This window comes from Vulpes lagopus, chromosome 11 (assembly GCF_018345385.1).
Source record: "Vulpes lagopus strain Blue_001 chromosome 11, ASM1834538v1, whole genome shotgun sequence".
Lineage (NCBI taxonomy): Eukaryota > Metazoa > Chordata > Mammalia > Carnivora > Canidae > Vulpes > Vulpes lagopus.
In genome coordinates this window covers 40,816,381-40,837,416 of record NC_054834.1, presented here as the reverse complement: position 1 = coordinate 40,837,416, position 21,036 = coordinate 40,816,381, and the positions used below count along the sequence as shown (strand labels likewise).

The following is a 21,036-nucleotide window of genomic DNA, read 5'->3' as shown; positions in this document are numbered from 1 at the left end:
GAATTTGAGCTCTTTAAGCAAGCCATCTCTATTTGTAGTAACCAACTCACCCTCAGTCTTTGAATTTTTCATGTTCTTCATTCAGTTCTATGCAGGCACATAGTCCCAAATGCTCTTTCTGTACATTCTAGATGAGCACAGGTGGTGTTTCTATTGTCAAATTTCCACCCATAATACCATACGGTTTAAAAAACCCTCTGTCTCAATCAATCTTGGACACCAAGCATATGTTTTCTCTATTGCCCACAAGCGCTATTGCCAAACCACTTTGGGTACCAGTACTGGATTAGCCCAGATTCTTTGCTGGAAGTAAGAAAAACAGGCTCTAGCTAACTTAATCTGATAAGGAACTCATTAAAGGATATTGCATAGCATTTGGAATAATCAGGTAATCTAGAGAAGTATGCTTGTGCTGCATAGTCAACATAAAGTCAAAAATCTTGCCTAAGACTTATTTAGTGAGGTCATTGCTGCTAACTGCAATAAATACAAGACTGCTCCAAACACTACCATTACTGCTGTAAACACCATTTCCAGAGTGAATTGCTCTGGGCATCTTCTTTGCTATTACATCAACAGCTTAAGATTCAAATGCTGGGTGGGTACACCAGATTCCTATAGCTTATATGATGCACCCACTCTGTATCTACAAGGGAACTGGAAATGTCAAGATCTGAGCCTTGCAGGTTCTGTCCTTAAAGGTCTAGGTAACTTCTCAAACATTTGATAAGGAGTTCATAAACTGGACAATCCAATGAAGGACAGATTAATTGGCTCATGGTAATAAATATTTTAATATAAAAATCTGCTGTATTTTTCAGAGAAAAAGAAAACAGGAAAAACATGTCTTATTTCTAGGCAGCTTCTGGGGAATTAGGATCAGTTTTAGATTTATGCCTTTTTCGACCCATCACTTTGTAGCCTCATAAAATTGGCCACTTCACAAGCTATGGAACAGACTTGCCATGTACTTTATGCAGCATTATAGTATTTTGTCATTTTCAGTGTAAACTCTATAGCTGTGACTTATAGAACTGTATGAATAGGCTTATGCCAATATGTAGCTACCCAAAGTCATGCCAGTGATTTACTGTAGAAGTTGGGAAAGCACTAAACGGATACAAATCATTCAAATAGTCCCTAGGATTTTTTTTTTTAATTTTTAAAGTAAAGCTTGAGTAATTATAGTCAGAATTATGAAGTGGGTCAAAATTTGTGTATTCCTTGCATTCTCTCAGGGGTCAAATTTTCGTTTCAGTCCTTGGTAACTTTCTGCCACTCAGGATGCTGATTGCCTGAATTTTCTCTCTCTCAGCATATTTTCACATCAGCCCTCTTCCTACTCACATCCCCACTTACGTTTCAGTCTTGTATGTTACTACTTAAGGCCACAGTTTCTGTGCTGTGAACGTTTGCAATTAATATAGGTAAATCTTTGCTAGTGAAAATCAGAAGATAGAAGAATCCATGCTCTCTCATAGTGAAGGTTTGCAATTAATATAGGTAAAACTTTGCTAGTGAAAATCAGAAGATAGAAGAATCCATGCTCTCTCATAGAAAAATGGCTTGTGAGGAACAAAGAATAGCTTTGCAACAGAGTGTTCTGAAGACCGGTGATAAGCATTTATTAGCTCTGGAGATACTACTTAGCATAGGAATAAACCTATTTTAGACTAAACCAAGAAACTAATAAATAAAAATATAACCATAGAAATAGAATGTATTTTGCCATGTATTCAGGGTATAGTACTGCATTCTGTGTGAGGAAGAAGTAGTTATTTTATTAGTTCATTGCTTATAAAAATTTTGTGCTACTACAGTTGTTATTAATATGCATTATTTCAGAAAATCCTGCATTCCCAATCATAAGCAGGAGACATGAGTTCGAAGGCATTATATTGGTAATGTTATAAAATCAGAATTGATGATTCTTTCTGTTTAAAAACAATGTTTCTTAGATTCTTCGAATGTATCTGACATACATATATATTTTACCTATTACCTTCTTTCATTTTTTTTTAATTTTTATTTATTTATGATAGTCACAGAGAGAGAGAGAGAGGCAGAGACACAGGCGGAGGGAGAAGCAGGCTCCATGCACCGGGAGCCTGATATGGGATTCGATCCCGGGTCTCCAGGATCGCGCCCTGGGCCAAAGGCAGGCGCCAAACCGCTGCACCACCCAGGGATCCCGTCCTTCTTTCATTTTAAGATGCCCTGTGTCCCTGCATATTTTCCTAGATAGATATTGTACAATATTTTATTACTATAGTAAAGCTATTGCTATACTTTTAGAATAATTAAAATTGTCATCCTTATAGCATTGTCATTTCTACTGAAAAGATACTTTGATTGTCTCAATATGTTAAGAAAAAAATGCCTGAAATGTGAACCAGTAGACTTTTACTTTCATATTAACAAGCAGTTAATTAAGATCACTTTTTAAGGGATGCCTAGGTGGCTTAGCAATTGAGCATCATGCCCATGCCCCAGCGATTGGGCATGATCCTGGGGTCCTGGGATCGAGTCCCATATTAGATTCTCTGTGGGAAGCTTGCTTCTCCCTCTGCCTATGTATCTACCTCTTTCTGTGTCTCTCATGAATAAATAAATAAAATCTTAAAAACAAAGACAGCCAAAATATACTATTGAATTGTCAATATACTATGTGTATATCTCAGGTGTCAGACATTTTTTAAAAATTGATTTTTTAAAAGATTTTATTTACTTATACATGAGAGACACAGAAAGAGGCAGACACAGGCAGAGGGAGAAGCAGGCTCCATGCAGGGAGCCGGATGTGGGACTCGATCCCAGATCCTGGGATCACGCCCTGAGCCAAAGGGCAGACGTCCAACCACTGAGCCACCCAGGTGTCCCTTGGCTGTCTTTTTATATTGATTCACAATATTTATTTAAATTTTGGTCAAAAGGAAGTTCATCTGAATTCATAAAAACCATAAAAGCACCAGTTTCCTCCCTCAGTTCTTCCTAACCATAGTCTTACTTTCTAATGGTAAGCAGCTTCTGTTTTGGATTATTTTCATGCGTTTAGAACTTAAGAAATAATTTCTGAATAATAATGAAAAATACCTGATTAGTCTTCTACACTTTTGAGGAAGTAAATTATATTTTCTCAAAGCTCTAGAAAATTTAGCATGCTTTAGGGGGTGCCTGGGTGCCTCAGTTGGTTGAGCATCTTACTCCCAATCTTAGCTCAGGGTGATGAATTCAGCGCTGTATTGAGCTCCATGCTGGGTATGGGACTTGCTTTAAAAAGAGGAAGAAGAAGAAGAAGAAAGAAGAAAGAAGAAGAAGAAGAGAAAGAAGAATGCTTTAGAGCACCTTTGAAAATATATTCTAAATCAGTTCTGAATAGAGATTCTGAATATTTAAAAATACATAATCAAAGATACTGGTCAGTGATTATCATGTTCATTAGTATAGTCAGAAACACAAATCAGGGTTACATATGACTGGCTATTTTACACCCTAAAATTTTGCATTATTCTACTCTTACCTATTTGATTCAATTGTGAAGCATGAGAATAGAGTGCATATAAATACATTAGATCAGGGGACCCCTGGGTGGCACAGCGGTTTGGTGCCTGCCTTTGGCCCAGGGCGCGATCCTGGAGACCCGGGATCGAATCCCACGTCAGGCTCCCGGTGCATGGAGCCTGCTTCTCCCTCTGCCTGTGTCTCTGCCTCTCTCTCTCTCTCTCTCTCTCTGTGTGTGACTAGCATAAATAAATAAATAAAAATTTTTAAAAAAATACATTAGATCAATATGCAAACGCAGGAATGTCAATAAAAATTTTTGTTAACATTAGAGTTATGAAATTAAAGAGTATCTGTATCCTACACACATAGCGATGCCAATAAAATTTACATGGAGGATTATTGGAGGGATTGTATTAGCATTTAGAGCACTTAAAACAGTTCTTGTCAAAGTAAGAGCTAATGAGAGAGACACAGAGATGGTGTGAGGGGGAGAATGAATTAGTTCCAGAATTGGCTAATTAATATCAAGTATTAACTAGACTTACTATCAGGGGAAAGGGGGAAAAAGGAACAAACTTTGTTCAACTATTTTTTTAAAAAACACTTCATTTTTAATGGAGAAGTAGTAACAGTATAGGAAGTTAACATGATGCCTTGCTAGTCTTCTATAGTTATTGGGAAGTTGTCACTTAACTTAATTCTCTTTGCCTCCACAGAATTAATTAACATCATGCATGCATTTCTCTCTGTGTTATTCTTTGCTTCATGTGAAATAGTTTTAGGAAGACTGATTGACTATAAATTCCTGTGAGCAAGAGGATGTTTATTACCATTATCATTGTTGTTGTTGTATTATTTTGTTTCTCAATTGTCCTCCAAACCATACCGAGCAAAAGTACTTAGTTGGTACATACTTAACTGGTGTTTCCAGATTAATATCTGTCTAGGAATCTAGATACTAAATTTAGTTTTTCTGGATTATTTTTATGCAACATTAATTTGTTTTCTTTTACAAATTTATTCACCCCCAAATATATGGTTAGTCATTGTTTACTTGCCATTTGAAAAGCAATAGTGCTTTATTTTCAACATGGCTTCTAGCAACTACTGTAGGATAACATGTTATCTGGCCTCCCCTAATCATTGTATTATCTCTTTGTAGTTACATAAATCCTTGGATCTATATAATAAGTCTACTGTATCATTCAAATTTCATGTTCACATTCTATAAATATGGATTTTACTAATTGCCGAGCAAAAAGGAAAGCTATCCATGGGAATATTTCTGGAGATTCTCTTGACATCTAAGTAGAAGGAATTTCAGAAACTGAGGTTGTTATTTTAATATTAGAAGTTATCTCATGTCATTTGCCATTGAAAAAAATAAGATAAAAGGTTTATCCATAGTCACTCTCATCGACTGACTGAAACATCTGTATGCTCTGTGCACAGCAGGTGTCCAATAAATGTTTTGAGTGACTGTCAGTGTTGACTCTTAATGACTTCATAATGAAGTGATTACTCAAGTGCCATGTTAAAACTATGTTTCTTAGAAATAGTATAGTGACAGTTTTCAGCTGACATACACTATTACATACACTTTGGTAATACAAAATACATCCTGTTTTAAAATATTATTTATCTTGAATAAAATTTACTAATTTAGAAACTTTCAGAAGAGTATTATATCAAACAATGAAAATATGCAAAGCCATGAAACAATAAAGTCTTATCAAAAGTGTTCAAGTAAAAGATGACAATGAAATGAATGATTAGTTTTCAAAGAGGTGGCATCTGTTCTGTGAATAATCCAAGAAATGCTTTCCAATTTCCATGCATCAACTCCTTTATTCAAAAGAGGGAATTTCTCAAAAGAGACATATGGGACCACACGAAATGTAGGGTACTGTGAAATTGGAATTTTAAAATGCATCTCTTATTTATACCCCGCTTACTTAAAAAATGATTTGAAGCATATCAAGTGGATACATTCTCCAAAATCTCCCTTCATAAATCATTTTTCCTTTTGTTTTATTTTTCCTTCTTCTTGTGGTAAATATCTAGACCACAAATGTCCAAAAGACGCCAGGACTCTGTGTTCATTTGCTCCAGAAGAAATGACAACTCCAATATTCAGAATATAATTTTCTATTAATTGCCAAAAAGTTTTATTTGTCAGCATTGATGAAAGAGTTTGGGTCAGAATATCAAAATAACCCTACTACATAAAATAAATATGAATTAATTGCTCTAAATATATGTGTGTGTGTGTGTGTGTGTGTGTGTTAATGTAATACACTTTTCCCAAGTGAATGGCATCATTTAAGAAATGATAATTTGGAGGTTTTAAAATAGTGCATTAGACACACTGCCCACATCAAGAAATGGCTATTGACACACCTTGTCCAAATCCAGTTAAATAAAAATAGCTGCAACTGAACATTAGAAAAACAACTGTTTTTGCGTTGGATAACTAGCTAAAAGGTAATTTAAAGAAATGCTTATAACATCATAGAATTTTAAAGTGAAATAAGGTTATGATAATCCACAATGTTCTATTTCATTTTCAAAGGAGGAAATGAAGGCACAGAGAGGCTGAGGTTTAATGCATACCATGTACTTTTTGATGGGTAGTATAGTAACTAAAATATAATTTGCCTCACTTGCCAAATAATACATCTTCAGCCACTGAAAACATCTTGTCGTGAGTTCCTGTGTTTGTGGGGAGGAACAATCAGCCATCTACTACAATGAAATGGGTGCAATATGATATTCTTAACACTGATATTTTAAAGAAATAGCAAAATGATACAAAGAGGGTTTTTTTTGTGTGTGGGTTTCTTTTTTACTCCTAGTTCATAATATTTGCTTTAGAAGAAAAGGAGAGATGGGAGGAAAGGCTATACTATCTCTTTTTATTGGTTTTTACTGTGATAAAATCATACAACATAAAATTGCCCATTTTATCTATACAATTCAGTGACATTAATTACATTAATGATGTTGTACAACCATCACTGCCATCTTTTTTTGAAAAAGTTTTCATCACCACAAACAGAAATTCTGTAGCTATAATCCAATAATGTTCCATATCCTCTTCCCTCACCCTTTGGTAAATTCTAATCTATTTTCTATCCCAATGAACTTGATTATTTTAGATATTTCATATAAGTGGACTCATACAATATTTGTCTTTTTGTTTTAGTTTGGCTTATTTCATTTACATATTTTCAAAGTTTATTCATGCTGCCACATATGTCAGAACTTCATTATATTTTTTGGGTCAATAATATTCATATATATCTATGTACATCATAATTAAGATATATATTCATTTGTGGATGGATAGTTGGTTTGTTTCCATCTTTTGGCTATTGTCTCAACTCTCTTGTGTTAAGATCATTAATAGACCTTTAAGTGATTGCTTATTTTGGTATAGCATCAAGTTTTGTTTCTACTGTTGGTTAATCAGACATTTAAAAAGAAAACAATTTCAGATACGGTAATGATCAGCACAAAAACAAAAGCCAGAATTAGAGCTTTAAATTCTTTTTAAATTTTTCTCTTTGGTATACACTTTGTTTTAAACTACTTTGTCTCTACAAGTTAGAATATGATTAGTTAAAGGAAATAACCAGAATGCATAGTTGAATATTATAATCTTCTATTTTAAAAGTTTTCTCTTTTTCTTTGAGCATGAATATATTCATTTAATAATAATTATATGTATTTTCTATGCTGAGTTAATGAAATTATTTCTTTCATATGAAACGCTTGGAAAGGATTATTAATACTAATGCCAAAAAAGAAAGCTGAATTAATGACTACTACTTGTGGGAGAAAGTTCATTCAAAAACCCTCAAAAGGAGAACATTGAAAAATTAAATTCAGCTTAAACTTTCTGGCCAAATACTTGTTTTAGTACAAATTATTTTCATTATCTTCTACCATGAAAGTTCTCCTTTAAGGGGAACAAAAAAGAAAACAATTCTAAAGCATCAAAAAAAAATCCGATTTGCTTTTAATTTGTTGCACATAAAATAATAAATAGTATTTGTTTTTAATATTAACATATTAAATTTATTTTGGAAAAAGGGAAAATAGTTGGTTTATTAAAGTATTGAATTTTAACATTTTTCCAGATGAATTCAAGTTCTTTATGAAAAGGCTACCCATGAATTATTTCCTCAACACATCTACCATAATGCATTTGTGGACAATGGATTCTAATTTTCAGCGCCGCTATGAACAACTGGAGAACAGCATGAAGCAGCTATTCCTGAAGGCGCAGAAAATTGTACACAAGCTCTTTAGCCTTAGCAAGAGGTGTCATAAACAACCCCTCATCAGTTTGCCAAGACAAAGGTAAGACATTTATGCTAATATAGACAACTAAGGACATTGTTTTGATAGTGAGCTCTATTTATTTTCTGAATGCAGATGTAAAAATATACATAGCATTATGTTATAATTTATATTATTAGAGATAATTTGAAAACATTTTCTCTTAGGTCTCAAAAATAATAAATTGCATTTTCCAAAATAGTAATCCAAATGAGAGCCCTGCATTAGGCTCCTTGCTCAATCCAGAGTTTGCTTGGGATTCTCTCTCTCCCTCTCTCTCAGCCCCTCCTCTCATTCACTCTTTCTCTCTTTCTCTCAAATATATAAATAAACCTTAAAAAAAGAGGAAAGTGTTTAGACAGAATCTAAAGATATATTTAAGGGGTGAGCGGAGAAATGAAAACTGGAGATGAGCAGGTAATGGGGTCCAATATATCATGAGAGCTACATTAATTTCTAGTAAATATAAATAAAATTTAAACATACAAATATGTCATAAAAATACAAGATTTGTAAGAAAAGTATGAAAATATGACACCATTCAATTGGATGTGTACAGAATAAATAAGCATGATTAAGATTAAAAAGAATAAAATAAAGATGTATTATTTGGAACTAAATTTAATGGAAAATACATGGAACTAAATTTAATGAATTATAGAAATAAATATTTGCATTCTAAATCTTTAAACTAAATAAATCAAAGATCACCAGAGATTTTCTTGACTTTCTTTTTAAATTTAGCATAATTCTTATGTTTGTTATTAGTCATCACACACACACAAACAGACACACACACAGACTGCTTGCTACATAAACAATTTTATTGAATTTGAAATGTTTTCCATCTCTATTTTTTATAAGGAATATGAGATTTATTTGTTTTTCTTTTTTCAATTTAATAGAATAAAATTATATTAGGGAAAAATGACAACAAACTGTACTATAATCTTTTTATAGGATATAGTGAAAAAAAGAGGTTGGATATATGTGAGGTATGTTTTCAAAATTTTCTGAAAGAAGAAGTATGTGACTCACTTCCATTTGAGATTTTATTTTTTTGTCTCGCCTTTATGGAATTTTTTTCTCAGCTTTTTTTTTTTTTTTTTTACTTCATCCTACCCTTAGTATTGGTCTATTACTCTAAAATGTGAAAAAAAATAAGCAAAACCAAACAAAATGAGATTGACAAAATGAACCCTGACTAGTAAGATGATTTCTTGACACTTTCTCTATAATGACATATAGGTTGAAGTTTTTCCATGTAATACATAGTGTAACTCATCCTTGAGATAAAGCAGGATACTCAGAGTAATCTCACCAAATTTACATTGTCACCACTGTTGCTCTCATGAATTCATATGAAGTTAAAATCCTCATTCTGACTTGAGTAAATTGTGAGGCCTGTGATATTCTGGCTTCTTTGAGGTAGTGAACTTTTTTGCTATTCTAAAACTTTTGAGGTAAGTAACAATGACATATTCATTTCATTAAAGGACAATAATTATAGTAATTATTTTAAAATATTCATACATAATTTCTACAAAATAATTCAGCTACACTATTTTGTGCTATTATATTTTATTCACAGAATGGCCAACGAAACTTAGAAACTTAGAAATATCACATGTAAGGTATGTTGGTAAAAGTTTAACAACCAGCTTTCCTGGGTGGGGACCCTAATTTATAGCATTTTCCAATTCTTGTGATATGCAAAATTGGTTCTTCTGAGCCAGTATATACAGGCAGCAGCAAACCACTAAAAATTGATTAAAATATTTTTATAAAGTTATCTCTTTTTCATTAATAATGAAAGGTGAGATGATAAAAATCCCTTCTCTCATGTCACAGGGAAGAATAAGTTTAGGTCTATGTTATTCTTATCTAAGAACTGTGTCATGTAGCAGACTGTTGACCTCTTACTATGTCCTTACACGGTAGGAGGGGTGAGAGATCTCCTTGGAGTTTTGATTTTAAGAATACTAATCCCATTCACAAAGGCTCCATCCTCATGAACTGAGCACCTTCAAAGGGCCCACCTCCTAATACCATCATCTTTGGGGGTTAAGATTCCAACATGTGAATTTTGAGGGAACACAGCATTCAGACCACACCTGTCAAGGGCCAGTCTCTACCTATCAGTAAGACCTTAAGATGTGAGGGTGAGAAGGGTAGCTAACCATCTCTTTTGCAGACTTCCTGTCTATGGTAGATGACAATGAAGCTGGCTGTAGACCCAGTCTGGGACAGATAATTCAAGATCATTCAAACCCTTATTTTTTTCTTGACCCCTAGATCCAGTGCATTTCTCTCTCTGAAGCTTTGTTATCCATCTTTTTTTATTTCTAGCTGAAAGATGATTTTTTTCTGTCTTTATGTGTCACCAAGTATTTACAACTCTAACACAGGCAAGAAAAACATAAATTTTAATATTTTCAAAGTGAAAATGAGAATGGTACTTATAACTGACATGCAAAAATAATGTGTAAAAATCTTTTACCTCATATTTGTTTTCTCTTCAGTGTCTTTTCTTTTCACCCTACTTCCCTTTCTCCTTTGCTGAATATCTAGATATTTTTCTTTTAATCCTCTCTCTTTATTGACCCTCATTTCTTCCATATAACCCTATTTTACTGAAATCTGTCTATATTTTTGTTATGCAGAGTGATTTGGTGCTCTTAGAAAATCAATTTACGACTTCTTGTTAATCTACAAAATGATGTGTCTGCACCTTTGACCAACTTTCTTTTCTAATGCATTAGAGGATTACATATAACAGATTTTTTTCTTTTTTTCATTTTTTCATACTTTAAAACATATGAGATATCTGATTTATCCTTCCAGTAATTTTCTCTTATACCATCAACTAATTCAAATTGGTTTCTTTCACTTATAATAATAAGGGATATTTTTAGTGGATATAAAAGCAAATAAAAACCTGGATCCATTTTGAATATGTCCTGAAGGCAGTAAAAATGAAGTATAAAAATGTGATTTGCCTGTGGTAATAAATATCTTCTGCTTGCCATAAAGCTTATTCAAGATAGAGAAGTACCTTCAAAGGCTAGTACTATAAATATATTTGATTTTGGTTGTTTTGATAGTTAATTTTGTCAAAGCTCATGTGTTATTATGGTATCTTCCAATGCACTATTGTTGCACAATGTTGAGAAAGGCATTTTAAGAGAATATTGGCTCAGGGATGGGGACAACGGAAAAGCGGAAGTTGTTTCCAAGTCTTCATGGTGCACTACAAAACTAATAAAGAAAGTAATAAATATATAACATTAAAAGCAAAAGAATTAAAAAAAAAAAAAGCAAAAGAATAAGGTAATATAGCCATTAAACATTGAGGCAAAATCACATTTTACTGGGCACAGGAACCAAATGGAAATATGTGAAGATAAATTGTAACTTCCTGATTTGTGAACAGTAGAATTATAGAAGCAAAAATAATTTTAAGTCATTACAGGAAATTTTTATAAGTAATTTTCATGCATTCAATAAAAGCAATCAGAGATTACAATCCTTATCTTGTATTAAAATATGTAATCTTTCTTAAAATGTAATCTTTTATTAAAATATGTTTCTTTAATAATGAAGAGAGGCAAACTTTGGTTAGGTAAAATAATTTTATATATGATGTTACAGTATTTATTCCTAGACAGAATAGATTAAACATGCTTAGAAAAGACATTTATACATAAGAAGCATTTTTTAGACTACTGCCAGCTTGGACAAGAATAATTCTAGGATTATAGGTACTACACCCTGACTAAAAAAAGGAAGGGCTGGGGTGGAAGTGTATTTCATCTAGGTCACTTTAATGACCTTTATTTCAATCTTGAAAAGTCATAGTATTGGATGAGTTAAGAAAATCCTCTCTTGTCTGGAAGATATAGAGTTGAGTTCTCAAGACTCCTCCCATTTACTTTCTGCCATACTTGTGGCTATTTGAGCTCAAATTCCAGCCATGCAATACTCTACCCTCCATCTCCTACTCCCCAGCTGAGAACCTGATTCATAGTTTCTTTTTAGCTGTGCTATATGCACAACAGTGTGAATACTATTCCCAAAAGCCTACATTTACTAAAAAAGTAAGATTTAATTACTTTATAGTGGACAAACAAAATTCTGTTTTAAAATGTTATTTAATCAAGTAAGTCTTTTCTCTATGTAGTTTTGCATGATATTTATCTTAAAATCTATTTCATAACCATTTACTTTTTCTGGTTATGATTTTTTTTGGATTTTGTTATCATATTCAATAATTAATTTGAACTAAGTTTTTGTAAATGTATATTTTCAAGTGTTATCTTGATGACTTCAAATATGTAATGAAAACTATGATTTTAAACTAGGCATTGGTAACGGTGATACAGAATTTAGAAAATTGGTTGGTTTCAAATTATCAATAAATTCTGTAATATATAAGGAGTGGCTCTGTAATGTAAATCCTTAAATTGGCCAATTGTTTGTAGTTGATTTTGGACTACAAAACTGTGACTGTAGGAATATCAACCATATCATTATAAAAATTAAAAATAGAAAATTTAGTGATGCACTACTTCTTGAGATAAAAATCCATGGCTAGTATGTTAAGAGAAACACCCATGTCCTTGCCATCTTTGCATTGGTCTTTGGAGAAAGAAAGTAACAATGATGTAAGAACACATTTTATCCAAATTCACTATTTCAATTACATTATTCATAGTGTACCAATGTACTGATTTGGACCACACCCCTTGCAGGTTAACAATGCTTAAAATAGGAGGAGAATCAGAATTAAAAGTCTTTATAATTTTCCAAGGGCAATTTTTACTTTTATTTACATGTTTTATCCTATCACCATTCCACCTTTATCCTCAAGAGAAGAAAAAAAAAAAGAAAATTTAAGATTTTATATATTTACTCATGAGAGGCACAGGAAGAGGCAGAGACATAAGCAGGGGAAGAAGCAGGCTCCCTGCAGGGAGCCTGATGTGAGATTCAATCCCAGGACCCTAGAATCAGGACCTGAGCCAAAGGCAGATGTTCAACCACCAAGCCACTCAGGTGCCCTGAAAAGCAAAATTGAGAGACAAAGTATTCTTACTTCCAAGTATATATGATATTCAGGTGACATGTACATAAAACATTCTACTGCTTTATATGCCCTCAGTGTAGCTTTTCTGTTATCTTAGTGGAAAATCCTCTAGCTGAAATCTTCTATGACTTTGACCAGCAGATGTCAAACTATTTGGTCCCAGGACTCCTTTCTAGTCTTAAAAATTATGGGAAAATGCAAAGAGCTTTTGTGTATGAGATATATATGCATATATATATATATATATATATATATACTTACTACAGTGAAATGAAATTATCAATTAAAAATTAAAACAAAATTTAAAATGTATTAATTAATACAATTAGAAAGAACAGTAAGTATGATCACTGCAGATTAATATATATAACATTTAAGTTTGAAAGATTTCTGCAGAATTGCTTAATATTTGGCTTAAGAGAAAATAGTTGAATTTTCATGACTGTGTATGCATCAGTTACAAATTATAATTTTGTAATCTCACATAGATTTATTAGAGAAGTGAGTATTATAATGGCCTTTTCAAATAATTGTGGATATTACTTTTTTGTACTGCACCAAAAATTCAGGAAGTGATAGATTTTAAAAAGTTATATGTAATGTAGAATCTAAAACCATGTGATTAACATTTTGACATCTCTTACATTAAATTATTTTGTCTGTCTTGAACTTTAAAATGGATCTTTAATCATGCATATGAAATCATGTGCCAGTCATTTGGAGAATATCCATGCACTTAGTTTTGAAGATCTTCCAAAATGTTGACAATGTAGCATTATAAAATAACAACAACAAAAAATCATTCCTTACTATCATCATTGGGTTCCTGAGGAAAACCTTTATTGGGAACTGTTAATCTCATTGTTGTGGTTACAGTTTTTCCAAATTTCTAATTTTCACTTGAAAACTGTACTTTTAACATTGATATTAAATATGCCAGTGGTTTGTCTAGAAGTGATAGGTTTATTTCAGTTTTGATAACAGATCTGCCAAGTATCCAAGCCTGAATAAACTAGTTTGTCTGTCAATTATTCTTTCAAGTAAAAATGATTTGCCATGAAAAAAGTGCTTACCTCAGCTTACAATGGAAACAATTGCACAGGTGTTTTGCCTCGAGGCAACCATTATAGTTCAGTGTGTAACACAAGTGCTTTATTCATATTCCCATTTTGTTCTGACATGTGGATTTGTACTGAAAATTGAGACACAATAAACTTTTTTTTACAGCTTCACCAAGAACATTTTTAACTGAAACTTACTTTCTTTTTGTTCTACAAGTATGTGGCAGAAAATAATATATGCCTACTAGTACAGCAGTTTGGTTCCAAGTCTTTGCTTTGTGCTAAGTCTCCAGCGGTAGTTTACCACCACTGCTTTTGGCATCAATGCAAATGTCAGCATAATGGAAAAGAAAAATAATGTCTTAGTATATGAACATGTTATCACCTTGTATACCCGCTGATAGGATCTTGCTTCCAATTCCCCACTGCCCACTCGCCCACCCAAGAGCTCTGGGGACCACTCCTATAATGCTGCCCTAGATCAATTTCAACTCCTCCTAAGGACCTGGAAGACAAATTGTGGGGCTTTTGATAGAGATTATTTGTCTTCCTTTACTTCTCTTTACTTACTAACACAACCCCTGATTTTAGCAGAACTCTTGCTATACCACACCTCATGGGTTTTCTTGAACCTAGAATGGGTAATTCTAGTCAAACAGATGTAAGTGGAAGGAATTCATGAAGCTTCTGAATTGGATCCTTAAAGTAAGAAGAATATGTGCTATCTACCTTCTCTTCTTCCCCTGGCTAAAATTAAAATGTGATGGCTTGGAATGAAAAATCATGACATAAAGAAACGTGTTAAGGATAGTAAAATCCAATTTTTCTGAAGCTACCAAATCAGTTATGGATTGTTTATGTTTGTACTGGTATTGAGAAAGGAATAAAATTGCATTTTTTCTGAGCCAATATTTTCTGGCTTATGCTACTGCAGCCAAACTTGCATTCTAATAATAAAAGGACTTTACTGAATGGCCTCCAAGTCCTTCAATATTGCAGAATCTGTGATTTAATTAAAAATGGCATTTATATGATTAATACAAGGGACTTTTGCTGTGAAAAATTTTATATAAAACTGTAGGGGAAAGTCAGGATATTAATTTTCCTTACATTTCTGTTACAAAAGAATTTTGTATTTTGTGTGTGTGTTTCAGCCACCAAATGATGACTCACAAGCACATGCTAAGTAATAATGAAGTAGTATATTTAAATAGTCAATATTTTAATATCTTCAATGTGTGACTGAGAAATGTAAAAGATATAAATAACAATTATAAATTACTCAGCACATGGAAAGTGTTTAAATAATTATTTAACTTTCCCCAAACAGAAAACACTATTTCTTTGGTGTTTATAATATATTAATGACTTTTCTTCAAAATGTGCTTTCATGTGTTTAATAGTCAAAATAAAATTCATCATAAAGATAATAATATAAATGCTCTAAGAAACACATTTATTGTTACTTGTATAGAATAACACAAAGTAGCCTGGATTCTGATTCAAGAAATCCAAGGATATTAGTTTTCAAGGAGGGAAGTAAAAGTGGGGAAAAAGAGAGAGAGAAAGCTCCACCTTCTTGGTAGAGGGCCACTTCTACACAAATTTTAAAATTGGCAAATTTGTCTTTTCTCTCATGCCACTCCCTTTCCCTAAAATTTTTTCAAGTTTTTGTTTAAATTCCAGTTAGTTAACATACAGTATAATTCTAGTTTCAGGTGTAGAATCTAATGATTCATCACTTTCGTTTAATACCCAGTGCTGATCACAAGGAGTGCCTTCCTTAATGCCCATCCCTCATTTAGCCCACCACCCCCCCTTCCCCTCCAGCAACCCTCAGCTTTTCTCTACAGCCTCTTATGTTTTGCCTCCTTATCTTTTTTTTTCCTCTTCCTCTATGTTCATCTGTTTTCTTAAATTCCACATATGAATGAAATCATATGGTATTTGTCTTTCTCTGACTAGCTTATTTTGTTAAGCACAAAACACTCTAGCTCCACCCACGTCATTGCAAGTCAAACCACTTCCTTTTACTTAATTCTTGATGTAGCTTAAACTTCAGATCTCATGGCTCTAAAATGTACTTATATTTTCACTTTAACACCCCTACTTTGACCTTCAGCTCAGAAATCATTTCATGATCTTTCAGTTCATTAGATATGGACAAATGCTAGCTGAAAATAATTATTTTAAAACAAAGTTATATTTAGATATAAAGATTATTTGTACTTTTCAAATCAGTCATTTGCTAGCCATAACAGTACCCCAGGTGAACCACTTTAAGTAGAGTTAAAACAATTATTAAAATGAATATCTATGAGATGACAGTGCTGGGCTTGCTCTTTTTCTGTCTTTCATGTATAAAAGGTTATGTGGAACGATCAAAGATCTTGTCACCTTGACATTTTGTTGAGAATATGCTGCCTACAACCCACAACTTTTGGAATGAGGTCCAAATTCAAGGCAAAGAGGCAGTTTTTCTACATAGCTGCTTTTGAAAATATTAACAAAATTAAAAATAACAAGGGTCTTGGCTCTTGGAAATTCTGTGGACATAAGTGAATGTGTGCATTAGTACATGTGTGAGAATAGTGCAAAATGACAGGTCGACAGTTCATTACATTTTAAGTAAAAATCTTCTACTTTTGTCTCATGTTGACTTTAAGTTAGTTTATTCTCTCATCTGAAAAGGAAGCCAAGAAACAAAGGACAGCATCTTGAGTATGACATATATTCCAAAGAAGATTTATTCCTCTTTGTTTTTCATGGTGTTCACCTCGCAAATGTCATTTCAGTACCTCCTACTCTATTTTCTTGACATTACAACACTTTCTAAGAAAGATTAAGAATGTCATTCCCAAACACATTTTCCCCCTGGAAGCTCAGTGGAATTGCTGGCTAAAATAATCAGATTTTTGAACAGTAACAATGTAGACAGCTATATTGAGAGAGAACTTTTAACACTTAACACTAACGTGTTTGAAAGAAAGAGTCCTATCAGGAAAATCTTGGAAATAAAGTCGTATGATCTGTAATATCCAAGATGAAGAAGCCCCTTTGCTAGCACCACTTGCAGTAGTACCACTTTGTTCAAACAGAATCAGTTTCTTATTCAACGCCAACCACAGGTTAATGACACGCAGAGGGGTTGAAGAGCTTTTCTATCAGTCCTCATTTTCTCTTCACTAAGGAGTTGGTGATAGTCCTTCATGGGTTTCGCCAAAAAGCTTGCATCTTTTGAGACATTATTGTTTGTTTTCTTAAATAGATACATAAACAGTTTTTTAAAAAATAAGCCACTGCTATGCAAATTTGGAGACTGTAATAATTTTAAATTCTACTTGGAAATCTACAATGTCTATATGCCTGTCAAATACTCTAAAATGTCCTACAATTAAAATAGATCTTTTTTTAAGATATTATTTATTTATTTGAGAGGGAAAGAAAGAGCGTGGGGAGGAGGAGGGGAGGAGGGAGAGATGAGCTGACTCCCTGCTGAACATGGAGCTCGTGGAGGGGCTTGATCGCAGGACCATGAGATCCTGACCTGAGCCATATACAAGGGTTGGGCATTCAACCAACTGAGCCATGCAGAAGCCCCAAAATAGATTTGTTTAAACAAAAATTTTTCAGAACAAAAATTTTTTACCTCCTAAAATACTTGCTAAAGCCTGAAAGTATATAATTGGAAAAGACTGTACCATCATTTTTAATCCAATTCTTACAGATTATAGAGTTGCCTTCAGTTGCTATTTACTTACTTCAATCACCATTAAATATTTGACAATTACCTTGAACTTAAAATGATTTTAGATTTTTGTTTTCTCAACTTCTCAGATGTATTCTGGGTACCAGGTGGCAGTTTCTGGCAAATAATCATTTTAAATACTTTCTCAGAAAGACTTAGAAGTTATACTATCAACTCTATACAGGTATAATTTGAAATGGCCCTACAAGTTAAATCCTAATTCATTTACTAAAATACTTTTGTCACATTTCTTTTTTAAAAGAAAAAGAGCTCTGAGATTTTAATCCCAATATTTTGCATGAACTGGAGAGTGCCATTAAATGCAACCTTTCCTGTGGTGGTGAATTGTTATATAAATTATATCTCAGAGAGAAAAATGTAATGGAAAATGAGAGAATAAGCTGATTATTTGTTGATATCATATTAACCGTCAGAGGTTTGTACATGAGCCACAAACTGAGAATACAGATCCCAAGACACTAATATTTTTATAAATCTTATAATTTTCTTGACAATCAAACTTAGAATGGATGTACTTTCAGTTTTTAAATATATTTAAATCAGGGCTGAAAATCAGTCTCATTTCTATTTGAGTCACTTCTAAGCAATTTTACTTATTATGGAAAAATGGATACTTACATGTTTACTTACCAAAATAAATAGGAAGCTGAACATCATCCACCTTTGGGACAGTGTGGTGGTTTTATTATCTCAAAGCAGAAACCTGTCTTATAAATCAGAATTATTATGTTATCCATGAGCCTTTCTCCCTGAATATTACGCCTTTAAAATGTTAGAACCAGAGGTAAACACCGTGATGTATGGGTGATCTAACTTAGAGTAGCATAGAATTTTCAAATCTCTTTTTTTTATAAAGAATAATACAGTATATACATAAAAGAGGAATAACTCAAAGCGGCTTTTTTTCATATTACATGAAAGTCTTATGTCAGTTTTCATACAAATGACATTAGAAGCTTCAATGTGTGTAGACAGAATTGGTTATGTTAAAGCTGTCGCTTGTAAATATGTAGGTAAGATAGTATTTGTCTTATACTCTTTTCTACTTTACATGAGGGACCTCATAGAAAATAATTTGATGCTTATTAGATTAAACTAAATACTAAACTATTTACTAAAGAGTAAAGATCAAGTACATCTTACAAATATTGTCTTGTTCCAATCAAACGTGCTCAATTTGGCAAAGAAAAATCTCATTTGGACCATTTTAACTATAAATTTTATCTAATGCTTAATTTGGTAGCACCATGTAGAGATAGTGTGCAATCTTTAATCTTCATTTATGTTTTCTAATCTTCATGTTAAATACAAAAAGCATCCTTCTTCACCTTTCATTATTATTTCATTACACATATTCCTTGCATGCATATGTATGTACATGTGTAGGCATATACACACATACACACACAAACACTCAAGTGTACACATATATACCAAGTTATTAAAATAGTGTATGACTGAAACGCAGAGTCTTTTTCTTTGAGCATTAAAGTAGGATACTATTTTCTAAAAGCAAATGGTGTTATGAATCAATAAAGCTAAATATTACCAAGATATAAACCAGCTTAAATCCCTAACACCGAAAAAAAAAATGAAAAAACAAAACAAAAAAACTTTGAAGCACTTCATTTGAGGCAGCCACTACAAGTTATAAAGTGAGTGAATAAATTTCAAAAATCAATGCCAATTGCAATCAAAATCCCCTATCTCACAACCCAGATGCACTTCACACAGCAACAAATAGAACAACACAAAAGAACATTGATGTGACAAAAGAATACAGGAGAAAAGGAAGGTCATTTTGTTGTGGTTGTTCTTTGTTCTATTAAACCCAGCAGGAAGACTTCATGTAAGCTTCTCAAAGGAAACAAAAAAGATCAAGTCTGATGTAGTACCTTGTATTGAGCTGAAGTAAAATTACTTCATACAAGCAGAAAAGTTAGCTAGAAACAAATCCAAACACAATGTAGTAAGAATATAATGAAAGTCTGCTAATTTAAAGGATACACACACATACATATATATATATATATATATATACTCATATCATCCCTAACATTACCTTAAACACACACACGTGCATGTGCACACACAAACACCCCCCCACACACACACACATCTTCAATTAAAAACAAAAAGATAATACATGATTATGATCAAATGCATGATTTTTGTTTCATAACCTCATCCAAATTACCATTGACAATGAACAAAATCACAATCTGAGTTACGGAATCTTACAATTCATATGCAGGAATATGGAGAGATTTTTGAGATATACTACAGGAATCAAACAGGAATGAGGGCAAAGCTGATGAGTTTGCAAATTACCATGTCCAAGTGAAATAGCAACCTAAGAAGCAGACAGAGAAGACACTCACAGGAAGCCACCAATACTCTTTAATACAGAGCCACGGACACTTTATGATAAAGGGTGACAGTTCTGAGGTTGACTTGCTAATGAGAGCCATCATAATTAGCTAGTTATTAACTAACAGGCATTAAGTACAGACTATTGTCAAACTCTTCCAAGTGCATTATCTGTTGTTGCTCATTTAATACAATGTTACCCTAAGATCACAATCAAGGAAATTTAAGTTTATGTAATCTAAATTTGCTGAAGATTACTCAACTAGTGGTGGCAGAGCTAGGATCCAACTCATGCAGTCTGGCTGTAGAGCTTGGTTTCTTAGTCACTATGCCACAGTGCTTCCCAGGTTTGCAGTGTTGTAAGTAGTGGGGCTCCCATCTCCTGCTAGCAACCCTCCCCCCGCCTCATGCTATGTTAGCAATGGGGTTCCCATCTCCGGCTAACCCCTCCATGCTAAGGTATTTTGGAGGATATTGAATTCATGCAAAAGCATGAATTCATGAAATGGAATAATCAGAAAACAAGAAAGTTTTAAGAAAATAAAAAAATTATCTTTACATATAAAATAAAAATAAAAATAGTGGACTATTAGAGGAAACAGAATTGGTTTATTAGAATAAAATATTGAGAAACTAATCCAGTACTATCAATGAAGAATGGAAAGATGTAATTGATTTAAAAAAATGAAAAACGCATGAAGGGTATGGAGTACATAAATAGTAGATACAAAAGGGAGAAAAACCAATATCTGATTGAGAAGAATCAGTAAGAATGAGAGACACGGAGACAGAGAGAGCTTTTCTTTTAAAACTTGAGTCCATATGAATGAAAAAATCAGAGAGTACCAAGCAAAATTTATAACAATGGGCTGTATTGTGAAGTGGTTTCTGAGTTAACGTGC

At 32.9% G+C, this 21,036-nt stretch overlaps 1 protein-coding gene across 4 annotated transcripts in view; it reads left to right on the top strand.

The window, feature by feature from the left end:
* BRINP3 (BMP/retinoic acid inducible neural specific 3) overlaps positions 1-21,036 on the top strand; it is a 384,981-nt gene that overhangs the window by 312,289 nt on the left and 51,656 nt on the right. For all 4 annotated transcript variants that reach the window (XM_041773285.1, XM_041773288.1, XM_041773287.1 and 1 more), the window contains exon 7: positions 7,647-7,869. In XM_041773285.1, coding sequence (XP_041629219.1) covers positions 7,647-7,869 — 223 coding nt within the window. The remainder of the gene's footprint in view (positions 1-7,646; positions 7,870-21,036) is intronic.